The 25,088-nt window shown below is 43.0% G+C and overlaps 1 protein-coding gene across 6 annotated transcripts in view; it reads left to right on the top strand.

Moving 5' to 3' along the window:
• Positions 1-25,088, top strand: part of pip5k1ca (phosphatidylinositol-4-phosphate 5-kinase, type I, gamma a) — a 47,277-nt gene that overhangs the window by 7,357 nt on the left and 14,832 nt on the right. For all 6 annotated transcript variants that reach the window (XR_012953064.1, XR_012953062.1, XR_012953063.1 and 3 more), the window contains exons 2-10: positions 12,076-12,107; positions 13,111-13,197; positions 13,440-13,570; positions 13,727-13,844; positions 16,361-16,513; positions 20,455-20,754; positions 21,900-22,108; positions 23,511-23,594; positions 24,297-24,345. Coding sequence is in view for 3 of the 6 variants with exons in the window: in XM_076087536.1 (XP_075943651.1) it covers positions 12,076-12,107; positions 13,111-13,197; positions 13,440-13,570; positions 13,727-13,844; positions 16,361-16,513; positions 20,455-20,754; positions 21,900-22,108; positions 23,511-23,594; positions 24,297-24,345 (1,163 nt within the window). In the remaining 3 variants the exon portion in view is untranslated. The remainder of the gene's footprint in view (positions 1-12,075; positions 12,108-13,110; positions 13,198-13,439; positions 13,571-13,726; positions 13,845-16,360; positions 16,514-20,454; positions 20,755-21,899; positions 22,109-23,510; positions 23,595-24,296; positions 24,346-25,088) is intronic.

The raw sequence follows: 25,088 nt of genomic DNA, 5'->3' as shown, positions 1-25,088 counted from the left end.
AATTAGGAGAGGCTAGTATTCTTTCATAATCAGCAGCACCAGGAGCATGAAGCTGTCGAACTCATCTTGAACACTCACATGGAATTAGAGTACTGCCTGCTTGGGGCTTCAGTAATTGTACCTATTCTGGTACCGAAGAAATTAGGAGAGATGTTTCACTGCAGCAGTAGTGAACCAGGGCGACTGCCGAGCTCGCACTGGTACGATGGAGCAGCTTCGACAGTAGCGGTACTGACACATTATCGTTTGGGCCACACGGTGGGTCAGTACTAGGGCTGCAGGATAAGGGCCAAAATGATAGTCACGATTCATTTGATAAATATTGAGATCACGATTATTCATCAAGTTTAGAGACAAAATATTTGCATTGCACTTCCACAGGTTAATAAACTGCTTTCATTCACATTCCTGCTAATTAACACACTTTAGCATCAAAATAAGACTAAAAATAAGTCTCTTCTTCACCTGAATCCAGTGCATTTTCATTACTCTTCTACTATGCATGCATATTGAACGTCAATACCGCCATGGAGCGTGCTCATTTCACTGTGGGAAGCCAAAATCTTGATCACAATTACTGTTAGATTGTTTGTGCAGCCCTAGTGGGCAGCACTGTCGCCTCACAGCAAGGGCATCCTGTGTTCGGACCTGATCTAACCAGCTGGAGCCCCTCTGTGTTTGCATGTTTGTCTACGTTGGTTTCCTCCACGGTACTAAAACATTCCCGCGAGGTGAAGTGGAAACTCTAAATTGCCCGTCGTTAATGCGCTTGTGTACGCGTGCAAAATCCGATGAAATCATGCAGGTTCACCAGAAAACATCTCCAGCTCAGACTCCAGGAGCCTGAGCTGCTCCTCCAGTCCTCGCTGGGAGCCAACACCATCACCACGCTGCTGGAGGCCCAGGCCGTATTGCTGGTCCCTGCTAGAGGGAAGGGAGGCACGGGAGAACCAGAACCAGGACTGACCGTAGCAGATCGTCCTTCGACCCCTTCTGTAGTTAAATTAGAGGTTTTTTAAAGGGGATCTTGTGCTATAAAACACTACCACTTCCGTCCTCGGGGACCACCAAAATCAACACAAAATGAAAGTTCCTTGCTGTAACTTTAATTACTATTTCTTTATTTTTAAGCTGTTGCAATTATAAATGAATCCTGAATACACAATAGCTTTTACATCCATATTGTAAACACAAACTGAAAGAAAGGCGCAAAGCAGATATTTTGTAATTCTGGCCCCCTATGACTTCCAGTTTGTGAGGTCAAAGGTTGTGTTGCTCCCGCTTTGTAACATGTTCTGCTCCAAAATCCCCTCAGTGTGTGATTATTGCTTTCCTTGCGCTGTAGGGAAACATCTTCACTCCTCTCCGGGCTCCCTCCACAGACAGATATCTGTTTCCACCATGTTTTGACATTCTGGGAGAAGAAGCCTCAATTTCTATCCAGTCTGGAGCTGGATCAGCAGCTGCAGGCTGTGTTATTTGCTGCATTGTATTTTACAAAATGCCACTGCTGCTGTCGGTTTTTCTGTAGTAGCTGTGGAATTATTTGTCTTTGAAACCACAGATAGCCGTAAACTGTGCATAAGAGATCGAGGCGGCTCTCTGTCGATAGGACGGTGAATGATACGCCTTGCTGAGTAACTAACCGTATACCTGAGGCTGCCACACAACAGCGGCGTCAGATCATCTGCACTCACTCTGTGTGTTCGTTCAGATGGAAGCCCTGCAGAGGCGGTTCTGTGTGTCAAAGCATGTCTAAGTTTAGGGTGTCTAAGGGGGCATGCTGGGATAGATGCAATGTCTCACAGCATTCAGATGATGGCTGTTAAAACTGAGGTGTGACATGGTCAACTTGAAGCTATTTAAGTCCACATTGCTGCCGTTGTTTGTGAATTTAGGTCTTTATTTTGAGGGGCAACGGTGCTCTGACAACCAGTCCCGTGAGTCATTTGCTCCACAGCTTCGTGACAATTAGATAATGTTATACAGATGCATATATATATATATATATCGGAATAACAGCTCACTGTGTGCTTTCAGCTTTGTATTGCCTTCCTGAGTGACACAAGAGTTATATTTTCAGCTCGGCAGCCCCAGGTGTCAAACTAAATCTGCCGCTGTGTGTAAATTGTTCCGTACAGGTATGAGCAGCAGTTACTCCACACTGTTGTGCAACTGTGCTCCCTCTGTGGTTACAGCAGATTACCCTCCACTGAGTCACCGAGATGCTGCTCTCAGCAAGCGGCACACAGGAGTCGGGCTGATCACCACCCTGTTTATTTGTATGATCCACTCTCATGACTCCCTACTCCCTACTCCCTACTCCCTCTCCTCTCCTCTCCTCTCGTCTCCTCTCCCTAAAAGGACCTTTCTCTCTCTGTGCTTCGACTGCATTTATTTCAGGATCAGCGAGGATCACTGAGCTCAGTTCTGAACTGGAAGCTCAGTAATGAAAAACATACTGAAATTGCATAAGAGTTTGAGCGCATGTGTGACAATTTGCTGGGAGGACTGAGCTGTTTTTAGCTTCGGCCATAGAGCAGGAGGATGCAACCCTGCCGGTCTCCTCAGGACTCGGGGAGCATAGGACACTCTTGACACATCAATCCCATGGTATTAATACAAACATCCCCAACTAGCCTGAAGGGTCCAAGAGTCTTTCATTGTGAATATTACTACAACTCTTCTCCTGATGTGGTTCCGTACCAACTCAAGACAGCATGTTGACTCACACACACATTCCCGGCATCCAACACACAAGCAGACGCCTGCAACTGCTGTTGTATTGACCTCCGGAGGTGTATGCACGTGTTTGCGTCCCTGCGGTGTCTTAAAAGCAGCTACTATGATATTCTGTCTGGACTTGGCCGAGCTGCTAGACTTTCTTTTTTTTTTTTGAATTTCCATTTCAAAAAGTCCGCTGATCTTTCAGGCCTCTCCAAGGGAAAATAAATTACACTTTCATACCCACCTGTTCCATTAGTCTGATCCACAGTGTGAAATGAAGATGCAACTGTTGCAGCCTCTCCGGATTCACGGCGAGATTTATGCTGGAGTTATTAGCTGCTGTCAGCCGCTGCCAAGCCAGTCATTGCATCTACTTCTCACCGTCGGTTTGAAAGGTAGATGGATGAGGGCGGTGAAGGCAAACGACAGATGCAGAGTGAAGGCAGCTGTGGCATTTTAATGAGGTTTGCATTTTTTTTTTTTTTTATACGAAGATTTTTGTCAACCTTTCACCAGCAGAGAAATGTGGAAAATAAATCTCTTTATTATGTAACAGAAATACAGCCATTCCCTTCAATCGTCAGTGACGGTCTCTGAATTGACGGCGTCGTCAGTTAAACACTGTTTAACCTTCGTCAGCACATTTGCCCTTGTTAGCACCGTTAGCTGCATGCTGCCAGCTAAACTGTCGCCATGTTGAGAGCCGTTGAGAGGCAATAGATACGCTCTGGATTTCATACTTTTTAAAGAAGTAGAGTGTTTTTATTTCCCCCCTTAATGCTGAAGCAAAGCAGAGACAGAAAACCAGACAGACGGTCTCTTGACTTCCACCTGTCCTTATCCTTATCCTGATAATCCAGACGAGTAGTCTAGTAGCCTGGAGAGAATGGGATTGGGATTAGGGATAGTAGAGTAACGGTGACCGTGATGGAGCTGGATTTACATCGAGGCGTCTGTCTGCTTGTGTGTCTGGGTGAACCACGGTCGAGTCTGGCCAACTGTGAAGTGCTTCCAGATCTATCTATCCAAAGATGGAGAGATAGATTAGATATGGATAGATGGATGGATGGATGGATGTCAGTCTGTTTTTGAATATTGTGTGTTGTTTTACAGCTCTGCAAAGGTTTCTTGTCTTGGGGAAATCAGTGGTGCTTGCTCTGTTTGTATCTGGTTGAAAGGAAAGGTTGCTGATGTTTTTCTTTGGCTATTGGTCCACTTGAATGCAAAGGCAGGCTAGCATATAAAATAAGTAGCAACTCAAACTCAAACGTAAGAAAAATAGTGAACTTAACATTTTTTTTGTTTTGATTAGTAAAAATAAAAGCCAAAAACCCCAGAGCTCAATTTATAATATATACGTATATATATATATATTACATTGAAATGAAAAAAGTAAATCTTTGAGTTGGAGAGGCTTTAACGAAATAGCATACGTATAAAGAACATACTATTAGACATTAGAACTACTAGATATTAGACACTATTAGAGCTTAAACAATTAGTCACTTTATCGATTTATCAGTAAAGAGAGGACATTGATCTGCGTCTTTTTGGATAGTAAGAGAGTAAACTGATTTATTTATTAAATTTCATTATTTTTCCTGTTGGATGAACAAAACGAGCAATATAAACATGAAGAAGAAATTGTAATCTGCATTTTTCACTACTTTCTGACAATCGACAAAAAGAAAATCTATGAAGAAAATAATAACTTGCAGCGCCGTAGTATTTCGTAAAGACTCTCTTTGTAAATAAAGGACTCGGCAGCAGTTTGCCTGACTTCAGACTGTTGCTGCGGCGCACCGCTCATCATCGAGCTCCTCGCTAAATGTCTCAAAGGGATGTTTTTTCTTCGAGCCAGCAGAAGGCAGGAAGCTTTTTATTAAGCCCTCTTTCCATCGCCTGATGCCATTGATGGTAATGGATGACTTGGCATAGTGAAAAGCTGTCCTCTCCAGCCGCTGCTTCCTCCACACATTCACTGTATTGTACAAAGTGTATGATATGCACTGACTGCGAAGGACGGAGTAGCCCCCCCCCCCCTCTTTGTGCACAAAGCTTTGAAAAGCTTAGGGTTTGGAAGTCTATGACTCCTAAATTATTAGTGTCGACGTCCAAGTTGCCCTGCTCTGATCCAGGAGGGACGGTCATCCGAGAGGAATTATTGATACACGGAGATGCTCACACAGATATGCACACAGGAGCAATAACGAGCATGTTTGCACGCGTATTAGTGCCGGGCTTTTGGAGTCTCCTGTTACTGTGTTGCTAACATGCTAACTTAATGTCCTGGTTACAGACGCACGGAGAAGCTCTTCTGCTGGTTGGGTTGGTCTGGATTACTCTGAAAGAAACCAGGATGCTGCGACATGAAAACCACTTATCCATGTTTTTCTTTCATGTGTCTGCCATCTGCACAGATGTGACTTCAATCACATAAGAGGCGGTCCGAAAAACCAAATTTGAGAAGAATATGCTGTAACTCCTTTTGAGTGACTTACTCTCTACAGGTTGCCTGGCGACAAGATTCGTTTTAGTGAGCTTAAGAGGTTGTGTGGGGGGGGGGGGGGATTTTGTTACTTCAGAAAGAGCCAGGCTAGCTGTTTCCCCCTGCTTCCGGCTTAAGCTAATCAACCCCTGGCTTTGGGCTTCATTTTTACTTTGCAGACACGAAAGTGGTATTATATACAAGCATACATCCCAAAATGTTAAACTATACCTTTAAATAATATAAAGATTACATGTTGAACCGAAAGTATCAAGTGTTGCGTCTCCGTCACTCTTGATAAGACAGTTTTTGTCCCAAAATGCGTTAAAGCGACAACAAAACAAGGTTCATTCTCAACCGTTACAGAAACGACTGCCGTGGAAAAACTGTGCAGATGTCACCGTGTCTGAAAGTAACAAGATCATTACAGCCGCGTGTGTGTGCAGAGTAAACATCGTATTGATGAAGACTGTGTCATATACTGCCTCCACTTTTCCATTCTGGGCCAGAGACAGAGGATGAGGACCAGACTGGCTGACTGGTGTGTTCATGGAAACAACACACTGACATCAAGAGCTCAAGGGTTAGGATCAGTTTGCCTTCCCTCTGTCGAAACAGCAGCCATCACTGTTGCATAACTCTCCTGTGTGAAGTGAACTAGGCTGAGGTTAACCATGAATTAACATTTTCTAAAAAAAGAAAGACATCTCTGTCTCATCCTCACGCTGTTGTCTGCATTGTTCACCTAAAACCACTGACTGTATTTTTACCCCTCTTTGCATCGAGTCGGCTGCCGTGTTAATTTCCCTGACAAGAGTTATGGATTCCTGCTTTCCCCCAGGTTCAGGTCAGACGCACTTTGACACGATAACCAAGCGCCCGCTTTGCTGCTGCATGAAAAATGGAACACCCGATCGATAGCGGCGCCGTCGCTTAGCCTCTGTCAAGATAACAAACGAGCATCTCAAAAGGCTGCCTCTTACTTAGCTCGTCCTCGGGGAGTCCCAGTAGTGATCCAATCAGGGTCAGACGTGGCTGTCAAGGAAGACGCGTCAATGCTGCCCACAGAGTGTGTGTGTGATGTTAACAATTAAGTTACGCACCAAAGTCGTTATTTGTGTTGGAATCGTTTTGTCGCTGAGAGTCACTAAGCCGTCGTATAGATCTGCTGCTGTTTCGTCGATGTAGTTTAAAAACAAATTATTTAAGTAGCAATAAGCTGACAAATTCACTCTATAACCCAACGAACTGTAAGAGGGTCTATTGTATTTTCCTCAGCGATGTCGATTCAATTAAATGGCAGCAGTGCAAACCCCTTTCAGGTGTTTTCAGTGCTCGGTTGCTGTTAGTTCCTCCTGGGACGTCGTATGAAGCTGCTGCCGGTTTTATTCAGACTTTTTCTCCATCCTGAATGTTTTATATTAACGAGAGGGACGATAGTTGTCCTCTGTATGCTTCTGTAAGTTGTGTACTGTATGTAGCTGTGCTAATGCCGCCTTTAACTGCAGCACGGAAGGACATGAAGGCAGCATCCGTCTGTTGATTCCAAGCACGCGTACGTTAGTCATAGAAATAGAAATGCTGGTTGACCTCAATTGGGGGAACCATGGAAACAAGGGGGTGAACATTTGCGTGTGTGTGGTTTGTGTGTGTGGTTTGTGTGTAGGATGTACATGAGGCCACAGCAGATATTTTTGTATACATTTACTGCGCAAGTCCAAGAGCCGGATCGTAATGCAGGTTATAACAGCTCAGTGTCACAGTTCAATTTAAATCACGAAAAGAGAGCAGAACCCTGAGTTTGGTTTGGGACTTCCATGTTTCTTTCTAGTTTTTTGGGGAGTTGTATCATCCCGCACATCGTAAAGCAAGTCTGGGCAGGAATTGATCTTATGTGTCTGTTGCAGAGAACTTGCTCCATGTAATGCTGTGTGATTACTGTGCACTTGAGAAGAAAACAGGCCCGTGGTGGTTCATAAAAAGCGTGAAAGCAGAACACAGTGTCTAGACCGTCGTGTTTGCGCTGTGGTGACAATTTGAATGAACAGATGAAGCTCTGTTAAGCAAATATACAGAATGTCTGTTATGATTCTGTGGTTTGGCAGCGATGTGTATGAAGGTCTTATGTGGATCTGGCAACAGTCGGGGATTAAGCGGGTGACGGCGGTCCGGCGTGAACGGGTCAAATGTGCGTCAAACACACAATCCCGTATCCTGCGTCAAACACAGGGTTTGTGTGTAAAAAAATGATATAAATTCCGGCTGTATTTCGCTTCACCTCCCATTGCTCCCATCACCAGCTGGTAATGGACCGCTCTCTTCAGGGTGTGGGAATTGGGCCATTAAACCAGCACATAGCAGTCCGGCTAGGCAACAGTCTCAGCCAGAGGCTGTTTTATTTGTCCGGGTCTATTTGTTGTTCCGTCCCCCTGAAGAACTCCACAGACTGCTGCTGCAGCATGATGGTGGTGGTGGTAGTAGGACCTATTATTCCCCTCACGTCCTCGTTCTGAAGCACTTCACCTGTTGAAGCTAAATGGAGGGATGTTAACAATGAGAAGATGTTATCATGTCACACTCCCGTAGATGTTTTTCACACAGTCTTTACAGGAAAGCCATTATGAAACATGGTAAAAATAGAAATAGAAGCACTCTCGTACCTTCTCATCACAACTCCTGCCTCTGCTTTTCCTCTATATACCCTTTAATACACTTTAGACATCGTTATGTCTCCCCATCTCTGTTGTGTTATCACTCTAGTGCTGTAGTAATAGCCAGCGGGTCATCAGGGGTTTGTCACTTGCACTCACATTTGGTTGCTTGTAATCATAATGTGATTATATTTCAGTCTGCCACAAACATGAATTAAATGGACACAATGTAAATGTCCTTGTGGGTTCACACATCTCTCTTCTTACATTAGCCATTTGTCACCATAACTAGTTTGGTTTGACGATATATTGTCCCAGAAATAATTGCGATAAATGATCAATTAAAAACGCAATAAAATGTTAATTCTTAAAGATATGACGGGTACATACAGGTCTGTTTTTCTGATTAAACTGTCTCAGAGTAAAGCAGGGAGAGATGGAGCACATGTTCGGACACAACACACGCAGCCTGACTCATTCTCTGCACACACACACACACACACACACACACACACACACACTCTGCCTGTAGTCTCCACTAGCTGTCACACACTCACACATACCTGCACATGCATACACACAGGGTAGTCTTAAGAGGTGCAGGCATGTGGAAAGCAAAAGATGCGGTTGCATTAAGATACATAACACACACGCACACAAATACAAATACATGCACACACAGGCAACAGACATTTGGAAATGACAGAAGAGATGTGAAGGAGCCACACTTAGCCAGCCAATCACATGCATGCATACACACACACACACACACACACACACACACACACACACACACATAAATAGTATGGGATGGTAACACACAGAAGAGCCTCCTCTTTAATTATCTGCATTCCTTCACCAGCAGTTTATTTTCCTCCGATTTGATTCCCTGGATGTTCCAACTCGGGAGCGTTGCCGGGTTCGCAATTGGCAACGCTCGGGCTTTGCTCATCTCCGTGCAAATGTGTGCATGTGTGACAGAGGGAGGGAGATAGAGACACAGAGCAGGAGGAGGGCTGGCAAAGCAGGCTATTCTGTGGCTCAGTCACATGGGCGTCCACGAGAGGCAGGCGGGCAGACAGAGACGAGAGAGGCCGGCTATCAATTCAGCTGCAAACGCAAAGAGTCGAGCTGTGAAGATGCTACTCTCCTGAGTGACACTGGGTTAAATAGGTTAGCTGTTAGCGCCTCAGCTGGTGAGGGAGATGCATTTTATACTGGTGAGAGGTTTGGAGCCTCCAGAGATTACAGCCAGAAAGTCACGTTTCGTCTCCTGTCATCCTTATTTGGCCTGTTGTGAATTGTTGTTGCAGCAGGCCTGTTGATATGGTAGAATAACCACGCGTGTAACTAATTACACTATTATATTTGCTTTACATCATTTAGCTATATCAGTCTCAGGATCCTCGTTTTGTGCGTGCTGGCTCACTGGAGAAGCTTATTGGGACACTTAATGGAACAAAGCCATCGTTGATGTTCTTTTTAATTCCTGCTACAACAAGTCACAATGTCTGCATTGAAAAAGGTCTATTGTGGATTTTTTCCCGAGCAGATTTGCATGCACAAGCTTTAGTTAGTTGAAGCGTGTGTTACTTATAGATAGTATAGACCATACAGGTATGCAGTACGTACGGAGCCGGGGGGAGTGGATAATCTCAGATATTATAAAGTCAACCTCATCAGACACCACCGTTAAACACTAAGGTAACGTGGCGGCGAGTGCAAAATCTAATAATTGTATCAGTATTGTTTTATGCTCATAAAAGAAAACATAAAACATATCATATTTATCTTTCAGGACCGTTGCCTCACTCAGAGTCAGAGAGGACATCAGAAACAGCAATCTTTAGGATTTATCTGATAACCCATTGGCAAAATAATGATGATAACAGGAGGATACAGTACAATGATGTCGGCATTATGTCCATAAAATAACACAGAAAGAAAATGCGACTGTTATCTTTCAGGACCTTCTCATCGCTCTTCTTTACCATAAAAACTTTGGGCGCAAAGAAGTTCAGACAGCGACTAAATATGTGACTTTAGAGTCAGGATGAGTATCGTTAGGATTTTATCGATACGAGTACTCTTACCGATAATACACTTACCGGTTCTTATTAGCAAACTCCGTTTTCTCTGCCATGATGTGTGTCTCACCCTGTACCGAGCAGGAGTCAGTATTTTCCGCGGAGATCTCACTTCATCACCTCTAAAGTACAGACAGCGGAACCGTTAACTCCGGACCTCATCAATACTCCGGGTTTTTACTCATTTAGAACCAGTTCCCGTTTGGAACAGAGTTTCGTGGGGCATCTTTAGAGTCTGAGAACAACAAAGTGTTTTTCTTGTAAATTTAAGACTTTAGTCTTGGAAGTTCAATATTACACCCCCCCCCCCCCAGCTCTGTATATATATATATTTCTACCTACAAAAGCCGTAATGCAGAGTCCATGTTGATTCATTACTATTCTGCAATGCACTTACTTGCACACAGAAAAATCGCTTGCTTATACAGTCAGCTGTCACAAGCAGCAAAGCATCCATTTTGGCCCCATTTGAACAGAACGGAGTCATTGTTAGTGTTGTCGGTAACACCTGTGCTTTTCCTACTATGAGAAATCAAAATGTCTGCTGTGGAAAAATGGCCTTTTGTGTACTTTTAACTCTAATGCCTGCGCAGCGTTGATAAAAATAAATCCAATCCAACCAAAACCAGTACTCATCGCTGATATTTGCACCCTCATTTTATTTCAAATCAAAACAGTCGGACTGTTGTTAACATTTCTGCGGTTTCTCTCTAAATTCCACCATCTGGGCGACTGAGTGCGATATTGGTTATGAAGATAACAGAGTGGGAATTAATCTGCCTCACTCATGCTGTCTGAAGCCCTCTCTCTGTCTCCTTCCACTCTTTCTTTTGCTCATTTTGTGTTCTCTCTTTCCTGCCCTCCTGAGCCTCGTCTCCATTATTATGCTGAGTGTTATACGTCTATAATTATGCCTCTATTTCAGGCCATCCTGGCAAAAACAGTGCTCTGATTGCCTTTTTCTCTTCTGCCTTCATCCTGTTATTAGACTTTAAAAAAACATCACAACATAACAGATGTACGACTGCTGTAACACTGAGATTCACTAGATTGCTATTTGTGCCATTTGCATTGGTGAGTCTCTTGGTGAAACACATTACAGCCTCGATATATTAGGGTTGTAAAGCCTGCCAAAGAGTGAGAGTGTGTAGCTTACTCCCACTTTAAGAGACTCACAGCAGGTTTACACTTCCCAGAGCTGTTTTTTCCATCTTAGTTTAAAGGTAAAATGAAGGGTCGGGGGATCAACTTGAGTAAAAGCGTGTCGGAGCTATTTTCAGTCAAGATTGATGCATGTTTATGTTTAACTCAGGTGGCAAGTGAAGTCAATGCGGAAGTGCCTTAAGCTTGCATTAAATCTAGTGTCCATCAGGGGGCGACTCCTCTGGTTGTATAGAAGTCTCTGAGAAAATGACTCTACTTCTCTCTTGATTTATTACCTCAGTAAACATTGTAAACATGAGTTTATGGTCTCAATCTCTAGTTTCAAGTCTTCTTCAGTACAGCATGATGTTCATTTAGTAAATGATGGTCCATTTAGAGTCAAACAGACCATAAAGCAGGGTATACTTTAGGGCGGGGCTACATTGTGTACATCGTATACGACGTCTCTACGTCACTCCTCTGCAGTCCAATTATGATCACTTCTGTTCACTGGTTGCAAAAAAACAAGATGCCAATGGCGAAAATCTAAGATGGCGACGGCCGAAACGCCGAACTCCAGTCTTCAAACTCTCAGTCCACACACCAATGAGTGACGTGACGATGACTTCGTCCACTTCTTATACACAGTCTATGGTTTAACCCTTTACATTTGACAAGTCGTGGACCAACCAACGGACCGAACAGGCAGACCTTTCCATCTCTAGAGGTGCTAGCAAGGCTGAACATGTATTCAGCCTCACACAGAACGGCTTTAAAATAGACTCGGTGCCCTTGTAGCTTTGTTTCCTCTGCAGTTCCTCTCGCTGACAGGCCCCTGCTTGTGTTCGACACCGTCACTACAACATGTTGGACTGCTGTGTCCACCCTTTAATATTCTTCTGAGTCACAGAGAGCACTAACGATGCTGAGTAATGGAGCCTCTCTGTAACGCAGTCATCTCTTTCTGTCTCTCTCTCAGATGCTGCTGCCAGGAAAGCCTTCATCACAGAGGTGAGCTACCATCTGTCCCTGTGATCATCTGCTTCTCTTTGTACTGAGCATCTAAGGCTGTTAATATTTGGATCAATTAATAATCTGTGTTCGTAATTTTCCTCGCTTGGTACAAAAGTATTTGAATATCACTTTAGTATTCTTTGTCTTTGCTCAACAATTTTTGTTAATCTTCCGAATTTAGTAAATCCATCTGGTACTTCAGCTACTCGACTGTACGTTAAAGCAAACATTGGACCTGTTGTTGTTTGATTTGAGTCTACTGAGGACATTTAATTCTGCTTAAATGCCAATTTATACCAACAAGCTCAATGAACACGACTAACAGCACCAGAAATATTTACATCCAATGTTTGGCTTTGAGATCTTTGAGTTTTTAAATCAGATTCGTTTACAAACTATGCACAGTTTGAGTTAAAGAACGGAGGAACCAGAGTTAACACCTGTGCTGCGTCTCAATTAGATACTTCTGTAAGTACACCTCCATGTGTACACTCTGTACTTACTTGCGTAGTGCGTGAATCTTTCGACAGTGTGGTGTCAAATCGAACACGGTTGTTGCGCACTTCATGGAAATGATGATGACAACGTTTGACCGCTTCTTTTTCTTTTTAATAGCAATTTATATTTCACAATATTATTACTATAATAAAAATATAAAAAATTAAATAAAAAAGATAATGCTATCAGTCAAAATCATCTTTAACTGTGTTTATTGTGCATTTTGTCTCTTTTATTGCAAATGAATCGCATTCAAAATATGAGTTTTAGGGAGGTGACAGAGACAGAGTCCGTTACCATATTTCATATCGTGACACAGCTATGCACTCAAAATAGCAAGTGTATGTACGGAAGAACGCACATTGAGACACACTGGTCTGCTCAGTGAAAGTCGGTTCATAACATCGAATCTTGAAATCGCTCTCGTGCTTTAATGCGGTGTCACTGTGTCACTCTCAAGTCTGTCCTCAGAACACAAGTCTCTCTCCTTCTTTGTCTCCAGATGCCCTCGTCCTCAGGCCAGCCTGGTCAGGGGAAGAAGATGGGCCACAGAGGAGTGGATGCATCAGGGGAAACTACTTACAAGAAGGTACTGTAAACACACATGCCTCTACCATGATGTATTTTCTGGTTCTTAACATATAAAGACTCCATTTTGCCCCTAAAAGCATTTTAAAAGCATTAAATAGAAAAACCGTGATGTTTTTCCCTCTAAAATGATCCGCTCCATCTCAGAAAAGAACCAATCATTGACTGCAAGGGGTTTAAAGAAAGGGCGAGTATTTCACTCACCACTTCTCCCTCTGCCTTGGTACCCCCCCCCCTCCACAGACCACATCCTCGGCCTTGAAAGGTGCCATCCAGCTGGGCATCGGTTACACGGTGGGCAACCTGAGCTCCAAGCCGGAGAGAGACGTGTTGATGCAGGACTTCTACGTGGTGGAGAGCATCTTTTTCCCCAGGTCTCTGCTGCAGCCAAACACATAAGAAAACATACTACATGCAGTTTGTTTCCAGTAATATTAATGCATGTTGTTCTTAACCTAGCTGTTTGATGTTTACTTGATATTATTATTATAAATTTGATCCTTGTCTTCCATGTGTTTTCTGTACTTTAGTGAAGGCAGCAACCTCACTCCAGCCCACCATTTCCCGGACTTCCGCTTTAAAACCTACGCTCCCGTGGCCTTCCGCTACTTCAGAGAACTGTTCGGCATCAGGCCGGATGACTACCTGGTAAGATTTTATGTGTGTGCAGTGTTTCACACAGGACTTTGTGAGACTGTGGCGGGTGGCGAAAAAAAGCGGTGTACATTTTAAAGTAAATTGCATCAATCTGGTGCACTTTGACAGCAAAATGAAAAAGCAAGATCTTTGAAGAACTTTGCTCTTGTAAACAATTAAATCATAAATTCATTGGTTGTATAGATATAAATGGTGAAGACGCGGCAGGCGAGTGGTGCTGATAGGGAGCCACCTTCACTCCGGGCCTTTCCAATCCGTCCTAGAGCCGGTTGCGTCGCACTGCCACAAAAAAAAAATGTGAGCGGACGAGCCAGCGGCAGGATGAGGTCCCACGAGAGGATCCTCCCAATTGGCCGTCTATGACCGGTTGAGTTGAATCCCTCGGGCAGAACTATGTGGAACTAACCCACTGAGAAGTGTAGAAATATCTTTGGTTCATTATAAAACGGTGGCCAGTCGCACTGGTGTGTGTGTGTGTGTGTGTGTGTGTGTGTCCCTAAACCAGTTAAATTGAATTCTCACCACACGATGCTAAACTTTCTCCAGGATGGTAGAATAGTATGCATTGATGCGGCTCCGGTTAACTATGGTGGAAGTTGAAGTACAAACTCAGCAGTAGCTTAGTATCAGATCAGATAAACTTGAAGGAGCATGAGAGCCCAATTGAGAGGGATGTAAGTAAGGTAGGGGAGGCAAGACCAGGAAAAGAAAAGACAAACAGAGTAAATGAACAGAAACACGTGAAGACAGAAAAAAATAATAGGAATCCATAAAGATGAGAAGCGTGACGGCAGGAGAGAGCTGAGAGAGAAAGAACGAGGACGAGAAGCCATGAAACGACACAAGAAAAAGACAGAGGCGAGGAAGAGAGGACGGTTGAAGAGAGAGAAGGCTGCACGATTCACCGCTCTGCCCCGAGCAGTCTAGCAGAATATACAGACAGTGCTTAGTCGGCGTGTCTGCGTGTTCCATGTGCACATTTCTTTAATGCATCGGTCCTCAGACCACGTGGAAACACCACATCCTGCCTTGTTTCTGCCGTCTCTCTCTCAGCCAGCCTGTGGTCACTCATCACCATATGCCCACACAAGCCATCTGGGGACTATCAACAACTAACTTTAAATTTAAGTCTGGTTACACTGAAGTTCTACGTAGGTATGACTCGGTTTATTGTTGCAGCTCTGGAGATATGTGATAATTAGGTGATTCAGGTCATATTTGCACTCACAGTCATGATTAAGGGGGAAAAGCGTTGGTTAGAAACACTGCAGTATTTCAATAGTCTGTTTTTGTGACACTTCCTTATCGGCTACCACAGACAGGACTGTGGTCTTAACAGATGAAACTGTGAATGTCAACATATTCATCCCTTACATTCACCAACTTTATCACCTTTACTGTTGCTTCTTCACTGTCTGTTAAATTAGCCTGTCCTGGCGTGAAGATAATGATCCTTTTACCCGCCACTGTGTGCACCGGTTTCACATTTTTCTTCTCTAACTCTGTTCAGTTGTGTTTTGTGGATAATAAAAAGGTATGAAAATGAAATGTCAGGCTCCTCTGAGAGGAATGTTTGAAAAGTGAACCATTAGCAGAAAGTCGGCAGAGGCGGCTTCAAAAAGGATGCTGATGAGTTGCTTTTAGGCAGCGGAGAGAGGAGAGAGGGCTAATTAGTAGAGCTAACCATCATATCAGCAGGAGTCTGATGTGCGTATTAAAAGAGCTCAAATTTAAAAGCAGTCATAATTTGACATCTAAATGCATCTAATCTATGTACCTCTATTACAGCATGTAATGTTCTTGTTCCTCACTCTTTCTCTTTCTCTCTCACCCACAATCTACTTCATACCATCATTTCTTCCTTTGTATTTCTGTATGTTTTTACATGATCAGTGCACTCATGTGTGTTTAATGTATTTTATTGATCTTTGGCTCTACATCAGAGTGTATATGCGTCTCAACATGCTGTTTGTAAAATGAAGGAAGCCTCACAGGGATTGCAGGTCTGTCAGGTGTTGTTTTATCGGGAGAGACTCCAGAGATTTGGGCCAAAGTACGCTGGAGCACACGGATTTTAGGCAACAAACGTGATCAGAGGACTAATGTTTTGACGCAAAGTGCGTCTTCATAAAGACTCTGATTCTCCTAAATATCCTCCCCTAACTAGGAACTAATTCAGCACAGACTGTAAAAACATGGAGGGACAATCAGCTGCATGTAGGCCGGGTTACATTACATCATTAAAATATATCAAAAACACAATCAAAATCATATAGATTAGTCCATTCAATATCTAAACATCTCAACGTGTGTTTTGGTTAATGCCAGAATACTGGCTTCTGTATAAGCGATATGTTTAAAGGCCGCAGGCTAATCCATAACTCAAGATCGTTTTGTCTTAACTGTGGATGTGTTTAATGATTTGACCCGTACTTTTCTCTCCCCGTGTGTGTGTGTGTGTGTGTGAGTGTGTGTGTGTGTGTGTGTTTCTCCGTGTGTTCCTGCAGTACTCTCTCTGTAACGAGCCTCTAATCGAGCTGTCTAATCCCGGAGCGAGTGGCTCTGTCTTCTACCTAACGAGGGACGACGAGTTCATCATCAAGACTGTGATGCACAAGGAGGCTGAATTCTTACAGAAACTGCTGCCTGGATACTACATGGTAAGCTCAGTGTGTGTGAAAAACAACTACATGTCAGAGTGTTAGTCAAAGGTAGATGAAAACAAAATGGCAAATCATATATGTTGCTACTGCATTTCAGCTGTGTTCGTTGCGGCTGACCGAGGCTTAAAGCTACAGTCGGTAGCATCCTTCGCACTCTCATTCGAATGCCGAGCTCCATCTTTGATGTTCTTATTTCCAGTCATATTTTTAGATCCCAGGTTTATGCAAGAGCCCGGAAATCTCTCCTCCGAGCGTGACATCCTTTTCAGATGAAGCGGACATAACGGCTCTATCATCTCCGACTGAAACCTCGGGCAATGCGGTTTCATAAGAGACTGGCCGGTGTGTTTCACATAAGCCTAACAGAGCTTGACTCTTGACACACACACACACACACACACACAGTCAACCAGCAGCACCTCCATGTATGTCCATGCTACTACTCCGGCCTCTTGAGGTTCACGGCCTTCAGCCTTGTGTTTATTCATGTGCCGACAGCCGTAGCGAAAGACCAGTACAGGAATTCATTTAATCATTTAGGGACGTTAAAGGCTCAGCACATTTACTGTGACCTTTTTCCGTCGTTTCGAAACGCTCTGAAGTATTTTTGCCGGTATAATTAGTCGAAGGACGGGGTTTAATGAAAGCGGAGAGATTCAGGCTCATGTGCGACGGCTGCAGCCCGCGGCCGGAGCAGGTGGACCGAGGAAAAAGAGAGAGAACAGCACAGATGGACAAGCACATCAAGCCCACGCCAAGATAAACACGGAGTAGAAACCACACAAAACATCATGTAGAAGGATCCGATTTCACAGACTCACAGAATCATCAACGCAGTGCGATGGCGTATTATGGCTGTTGTAGGTGAAATAAATAACTGAATCTGAAATCTTGAGAAACTATTAAAAAATTGCATATCTCTAAACTGATGCAGTAAAAATACTTGATTTTGTATCTGACTGTAGTCGCAGATATCTTCAAGTCAAATGTAGCAATCTGTCATCAATTTAGTGGAACTCAGATGGCATGTTTTATACTTCTCATGAATATAATCCAATCAGTCTTATTTCCATATATTTTGTATATACCCTTTAACAAATGGATCACACGTGTATCCTCCCACTAACATCGCCAAGTCTTTCTCTGACGCTCCGCTTCAGCTCAATCTGTGCCGGTTTGAATACATTTACCATAAATGTCGGTATGTAGTCGGTATATATGGGTGCACTACAATTTTAGCAATGAGGTTGAACCTTGCAAAGAAAAAAAATAACGTTTTTTCACGTACATTTTTGACTTTAATCTTAGCGCATTTCTGAGTTTTTCTTCTTTTAAATTAATGACTTTTATTTATTTCATTTTGTTTTAAGATATGTCATTTTTGGGCTTTCGCCTATATTGGATAGTGACGGTGACAGACAGGAAAGCAGGAGAGAAAGAGAGGCGGCGACTTGCAATAAACGGCCGTGGGTTGGATTCGAACCCAAGGACTGAGCCTTGGTACAATCTTTTATTTATTTTTTTAACCTTCAATGGCCCAAATACGCCATCATAACATAGAGATGTGAAGAAAAAGAAAAAACAGCAAAGCACTGCACATGTAACAGCAAAATGTCGTTCCAGTGGAACACGCTCGTGTGTTTGTTTTGTAGCAAACATAAAGATGTATGCAGGCCGTCATTGGCGGAGCTCCACACGTCTTCCACAGCTGACTGGCTGAGGAGTCTGGCTCTGGGCAGCATACAGATCACAGTGATGTAACCGACTCCACTGCTGCCGCTTCTCTCTCTTCTGTGTATTCGCCCTTCCACTATACGCCGAGTCTTTTCCATCTTCTCTCACGTTTTAGTGTCTTCACTCTCCCTGCTGCCGTGAGACTCTCGGTGTAATTTATTTCGCCCCTGCCTGCCTCGTGTTTTTCATCCACTCTTTTTTTTTTTCTCCGGCCGCTCTTTCAACGCTCATATCTGGCCTCTTCTGCCTCACGTGTCCGTGTTGTTGACTCGTCACCGCTCTGACCTCTTAACATTGACAGAAGGGTCATGTGTGGCTGAGGGCAGGCGATGCTCTTTCTTTCTCTCTCTCTCTCCATCATTTTTGCTGCTCTTTCTCTCTCTCTCTACCAGTTTCTCTCCTCATGAAGGTCACTCCCACATGTGCTGAGCCTTTTAGCCACACTTCCACTTTCATCCTTTATCTCTCCTCTGCCTGTTCCTCTTTCATTCTCCTAATTTTTACTCTTGAATGCGGTGTGCTAGCGCTATATGGACCGCTCTCTCTTTCGCCTCCCCCTCATTTCTCTAATGGCACTGAGCTGGCCCAGGTCCCGGTATCAAAGCGGGTTTTTAACTGAGCACCCAGCCAGAGTAACCTCACAAGTGACATATTCAGAACAGATTGGTGATTGATGGGAGAGTGTTGTATAGAGTAAATGCAGAAATTAAGACAGCAGAGTCTCTGTGGATACAGTGATGATTCAGATGGATTATTTGGGGGATTTCTTTTCAGGAAATTTGAGGCCTTAAAGCTAATTGTGTTAATGCATTTGCATAAGCTGACTACTGTATGTAAATTAGGTGCAACGCCTCTAAACATCTCATACATAGATGGATGGACCAGATATTTGTAACACGTTGCTAATGGTTAATAAAAAAATGTTCAACAGTCTATAAACATCTGGATGGCTTTTATAAAGCTGCAACTAATGATTATAATACCTTTATAAATGGTTGATATACTTAAAGCATCTATAAACAATATTTAGATATGATAGGATAGATAGGAAACATTTGGTCCATCTATCTATGTCATTTTTAGAGATTATTTACCTACGATTTGTTAAAGATTTATAAGTTATTTGATCATCATTAACAAATACTTAATACAGTATTTACAATGAAATGTGTGCAACAATAATCTGTTAATAAATAGTTTACTAATGTGATCAGAAAGTAATTGTTATCGACTCTTATCAGCTTTGATACAATATATATAAATTATGAACTAATTATTTCATATTACACAAAGTAATGATAGAATATCAGAAATTATAGCTTCTTATTAATACATATTATTATTATCATTCCATGGTTTGTAAACAGTAAAAAAACATTTACATTATTAACTAAAGTTTAATTAACTATCAATTTACCATTTATTAATGAGGGATATATCAAAGATCATTAGCTGTTATCTCTTTAGATAATCAATGAAATGTCGGAAAATAGATAAAAATAAATGCCTCACAATGACCTAAAATCCAAAATCAAATTGCTTTTTTTTGTCTGATCAACAGTCTCACTCACAAAACTATTAATCTTATTATCACAAAAGAAAATAATTAAAACCTTTACGATACATAAGCCGGAACCAGAAAGTGTTTTGCATTTGTGTTAGAAAACGATTAATCAATTATCAAAATAGTTGATGATCGTAGAAATGTAATCACTGTTTGTGCGTGACCACTTCCTTGTTTCACAACACTGTGAGATCTTCTGTTGCCTCTCTGTTATCATGTAATGTTTCCTGGTCCAGTCAGATAATAAATGTGTAACTGTAGCCAGTGAGATTTGTTGTTAATCAATTAATGTATTGTGTCATATTGCTCTAGAAATGTTTTAACCCTTACACATCCCATGAAATGAAATATGATTGCATCATGTTCCTGGGTGTATTATATGTTCCTGTCTGTATTTGTACTCTAAAAATATATTTACGCCGAACTTTTCTCCTTCTGCAAAGTGTCAAAAAACTTTATTTAGCACATTTGGTCTTGGGCATGTATACAAATTTAATCCTGTAGCTTTTCCCCACAATTAAATCCCTCAAATCCATTCCCTCCAATGTTAAGTTCTGCCTCTACATCCTGTCTGAGCACAGCAGCAGAAACCTTTAAAACACCATTTTGCTCTCTCCCTCTCTCATGCACATTTCTCCAGAACTTGAATCAGAACCCTCGCACGTTGCTGCCCAAGTTTTTCGGCCTCTACTGTGTCCAGTCGGGCGGGAAGAACATCCGCGTGGTGGTGATGAATAACGTCCTTCCCCGCGTGGTTCGCATGCACCTCAAATTCGACCTGAAGGGCTCCACCTACAAGAGGCGAGCATCCAAGAAGGAGAGAGAGAAGGCCAGGCCCACTTTCAAAGACCTGGACTTCATGCAAGACCTGCAGGAGGGACTGATGCTGGACCAGGACACTTACAGCGCGCTGGTCAAAACCCTGCAGAGAGACTGTCTGGTGAGTTGGATGGAGGGAGGGGGATACGCTACACTTCTATTTGATATTGAGATAGACGGCGAGACAGAAGGCAGGAAGGAGTAGAGTTTTGCACGGGTCCAGTTTTGCAAACCAGCTCGTAACCCACAGAGCTCAGTACCAGAACCAACCCTCTACATGCAAGTATGTCCACGTTATATCCGGACCTGGCCCGTAAATACCGACACGTGATTAAACAAGCAAGCTGCTCTACAGTTTCCCTTTAAAGCGCTTTCTTTTTTCTTCCTCCTGGTTTAAGATGAGATCTCCGTGCTTCAATCAAAATCTTCTATTTCTCTCTTTGTTACCCCAACCTGTGAATTTACAATATATAAGTGTATTTTTTACCCATCACACAACTCATTGCGGCGGGTAGCCCCAGGTACCAGACCCGGTGCAGGACTCTGGGTAGAAGGGAGAAGGAGCCTAGGGGGAGATGACGAGGGGGAGGATTCATATAACACCCGTGATCAAGAGTCTCCAGAGAGAGGGAGAGGGGGAGAGAGAGAGGGGGGGAGAGAGAGAGAGAGAGAGAGAGAGAGGAGGAATCCTAGGCAGCATGGTTAGCGGGAAGGATTAGAGGAGTGTTTGAAGGAAGGATAAAGTGATGCCATCATGCAAGTGTCTCAAGGGGAAAGAAAGATAACGAGACGGAGAGTACAAAAGAAAATGGGAAAGAGTTGGAAAACGATGATATTATGGTGCCCTGATTAATAAAAGAGGATCACGGATGAGGGGGAGGAAGGCTGTAAAAGGAAAAAGCTTTTCATGAGAGTGTTTGGCATTCCCAGGACCCTTCACTATAAATCAGAGCTTTGTTACGAGCACCGGGTTTAACAAGGTGCCTGCACTTGTCTTGTAAATCACCACCTCATATTTACTTGTATAGTGCATGTGCTTTGGAGGGAGTACATGTGCACACTGGCTATCTTAGACATTGTTTATTAGTGTGTGCATTGCTGTTCATAGCTCAGTATAGCTGTTGCGGTTCTCCTCCCCTCTCTGGTGCTGACACTGTTATGCACTCTGCATAAAAGCTTTCACACAGATTTATGCCGTCACGCGTCAGTCAGTCAGTCAGTCACTGCGCACCTACCAACTGTCCTGTCCGTGTCCTTTTTGCTCAGGTGCTGGAAAGCTTCAAGATCATGGACTACAGTCTGCTGCTCGGGGTTCACAACATGGACCAGGCGGAGAGGGAGAGGCAGATGGAGGGCTCCCAGGGCGACAGCGATGAGAAGAGGCCCGTGGCCCAGCAGAAGGCCCTGTACTCCACCGCCATGGAGTCCATCCAGGGAGGAGCCGCCTGCGGAGGGTCCATCGACACCGACGACACGTGAGTTCAGCCACAGAGACAAAGAGGCTGCTGGCAGAAGAACCGGGTGATACATGTCACTGCTGGCACTTTAAAAGGGAGAGTGCATGTCTCAGACTTGCACATTCATGCCACATCAATCATGATAAATAAAATGGAATATAGACGAACAATGATAAAGTTTTCTTTATAAGAGCACTTCAATTTAATTGCTTCCTTTTCTCCCGACAGTTAAACTGCTTTCAGTCTTTATTCTCTCCTTCCTCGCGTCGTCAGTTTTCATAAAATCGTCTTCAAACTCTTCTTATTAAACAATTTCCACTCATGCTTATTACACTTCAGCTGACACTTCAAACCCTTTCAGTGTTTCATCTGACACTTGCACTGCTTTTAGTGCTTACACTCTCTTTCCTCACTCCCTTCAACTTTTCCCCATAAAAACCTCTTCACACTCTTCTTATTAAACAATTTCCACTCATGCTTATTACACTTCGGCTGACACTTCAAACCCTTTCAATGTTTCATCTGACACTTACACTGCTTTTAGCGCTTAAATTGAAACTGCAACTCCCAGAGAATATAAACTTTTAACCTTTTTATTTTCTTTAGACCTTTACAGTCTTAATGCCTTGAATTTTCAGCACAAGAGGGCAAAAATTTTCCCAGAAAATCTTCCAGTCTAAAAGGGCTGAAAAGTTGACACTGAAGCAGGTTGCTACACTTTCAAGTGACCCTGATGTTAGGCTGTGTTTAAGTTCAATGTGTATTAAAAGGTCGTCAGTACGGTTATAGGCCGAAACCTGCTAACTATGAAATTATACATTTCAGTTAAAAGAAACGGAAGTGTCTTGCCTTTACTATTAGATTCTCACAGGGGCCATTTTCTTGTTTGGAAAAGTAGTTTAGAAGACTCTGAAGTCGGGTTTCAGCACCTCGACTGTAGTCCAGCACAGTGGTTAAAGGATTATGAATTATTTGGTCAAAATTGAGCGGGGCTGTAGTCAACAAAATAAAATGCTGGTTGACTGAAATCCAACCTACTCTTTCACCAATCGATTGGTCGAAAAAATCTGCACCAGTGACTATTTGGCCAGACGAGAGCCTGTCGACCAATCAATCGACCGACTGTCCAGAAGGTGTCAGCCTCAAAGTTGAGCACTTCCAGTGGGAAAAGGAATCGATATAAAAGGAACCTCTGTAGGACAGTGAATGTGATGTTTGCCTAACAGGACAACGAGTTGTCAGACGTGCTCCCAGTCTGTAAAGCTATGGTTCCATAACTCTCATTTAAACCAAGTACTGCTGGTTTTAAATCCAGCCATCTTACTGGGACTTGTATACACCTTTTAATATCAAAGTAAGCATCCAAATAAACAGACGTCACGACACACTTTTCATTCCTCTATTCTGCTTCTCGCTACAGGATGGGCGGTATCCCAGCTGTGAATGGAAAAGGGGAGAGACTTCTTCTCTACATCGGAATCATCGACATCCTGCAATCCTACAGGTGATCGTCACAGTAGTCATGTGATTACACGTGATATTTATCAATCTAGACAGCTTTAGTGTGAATTGCTGAGCGTTGTAGAGTTGTCCATAGAGATGTCGGCCTTCAACCTGGTTACTCAAGATAGTCCACAGACCTTGTTGTGAGCAGTTTCATGTCAGAACTATGTTCTTTCTATCTACCCGTATCACCCTGCAGAGGGAAGCGTGCATCTATACTCTATACAGCTAGCTCACTTAGCACCACTGAGCTAGTTAACGTTACAGCTCAGCCGAGGAGGATGCCATTAGATGCGCACTTCCTTCTGCGTAGGGATACCGTTGGCTGGTGTAGTTCGGTAGAAAGAAAATAGTTCCTACACAAAAATGCTCACAACGAGGTCTGTAACCAGGTTATGATTTCTGGAAAGAGGCACTGTTGTTTAGTTTTTCAAATGTAATTTTCGTGGTACTTTGAGCACCACAAGACGAGAGCCACATAGTTCCATTATATTGCAGACATTTCTACGGTCGGTATTTCCAAAACTAGGCAACTCACACCACAACAAGATCGATAAATAGCACCACATCTAAGAGGAAAACTGTATTTCTGAGATGGGAGTTGACGGCCCCTTTAAGGTTCTCGGCCTATGATCCTAATATAAAAGACGGTGTAACGGTTTAACATCGCTGTGTTAAACCGTGCTTCTCTTTGTTTCCGCAGGCTAATCAAGAAACTGGAGCACACGTGGAAAGCTTTGGTTCATGATGGGGTGAGTTTTTAATAGCTTCTTACTTGGAGACACAGCTATTCAGATGCAGAGACATAAAGTAGACTCACACTCATCCAGGAGCTCATGCTCAATACATAATGGACTCTCTCCATCTTATGTTGTATGACTGGTTTTATTTACATACAGTCTGGCCTTCTCTTAGGAGAGTACACAAAGTACACATGTAGCGAGGCCCAGGCCCCATAAACAACAGCCTCAAGCTGTGAGGACTTTTATTAGCTTCAAATTTGGCAAACTTCCTTGTTGTGAAGAACAGCCTGTCTGTCTGTGTATGTTCAGTCTGCTTGTCTCCTCCTTTGTCCGTGCATTTCACTCCCTTTTAATATGTCCGGCTAAATCTCCTGAACTAGAAGCTCTACCTGCTCCGTACTTCCCACGGTTATTGAAGAAGTTACAGGTCTATTTAGACATGCTCGTGTATTAAAGCTTATTAGACGTCAGCTCTCAGCAGAGCTATGGGTTGCTCAAATGTGAATTATATGCCTATCTCCAGCCACAGCTGTCTTTTATTGGGCTAATCTTTTAATAACGCTGTGTGCATGACTAAGTTTGACTTGTATTAAATCCCCTTTATGAACAGTCAGCCTTTATTTAAGTAACAGAGAGAGACACAGTGATGTGTGAACCTGAATAGGTTGCACACACACATATATGTATATATATATACATATTTACTGCATGTCTCTTTGGGTTCTGAAACAATCCCTTCACAGTTTAAAAAA

Source organism: Anarhichas minor, unplaced genomic scaffold (assembly GCF_050575085.1).
Source record: "Anarhichas minor isolate MPS153535 unplaced genomic scaffold, ASM5057508v1 ptg000010l, whole genome shotgun sequence".
Classification (NCBI taxonomy): Eukaryota; Metazoa; Chordata; class Actinopteri; order Perciformes; family Anarhichadidae; genus Anarhichas; species Anarhichas minor.
This window is presented reverse-complemented; position numbering and strand designations above follow the sequence as displayed.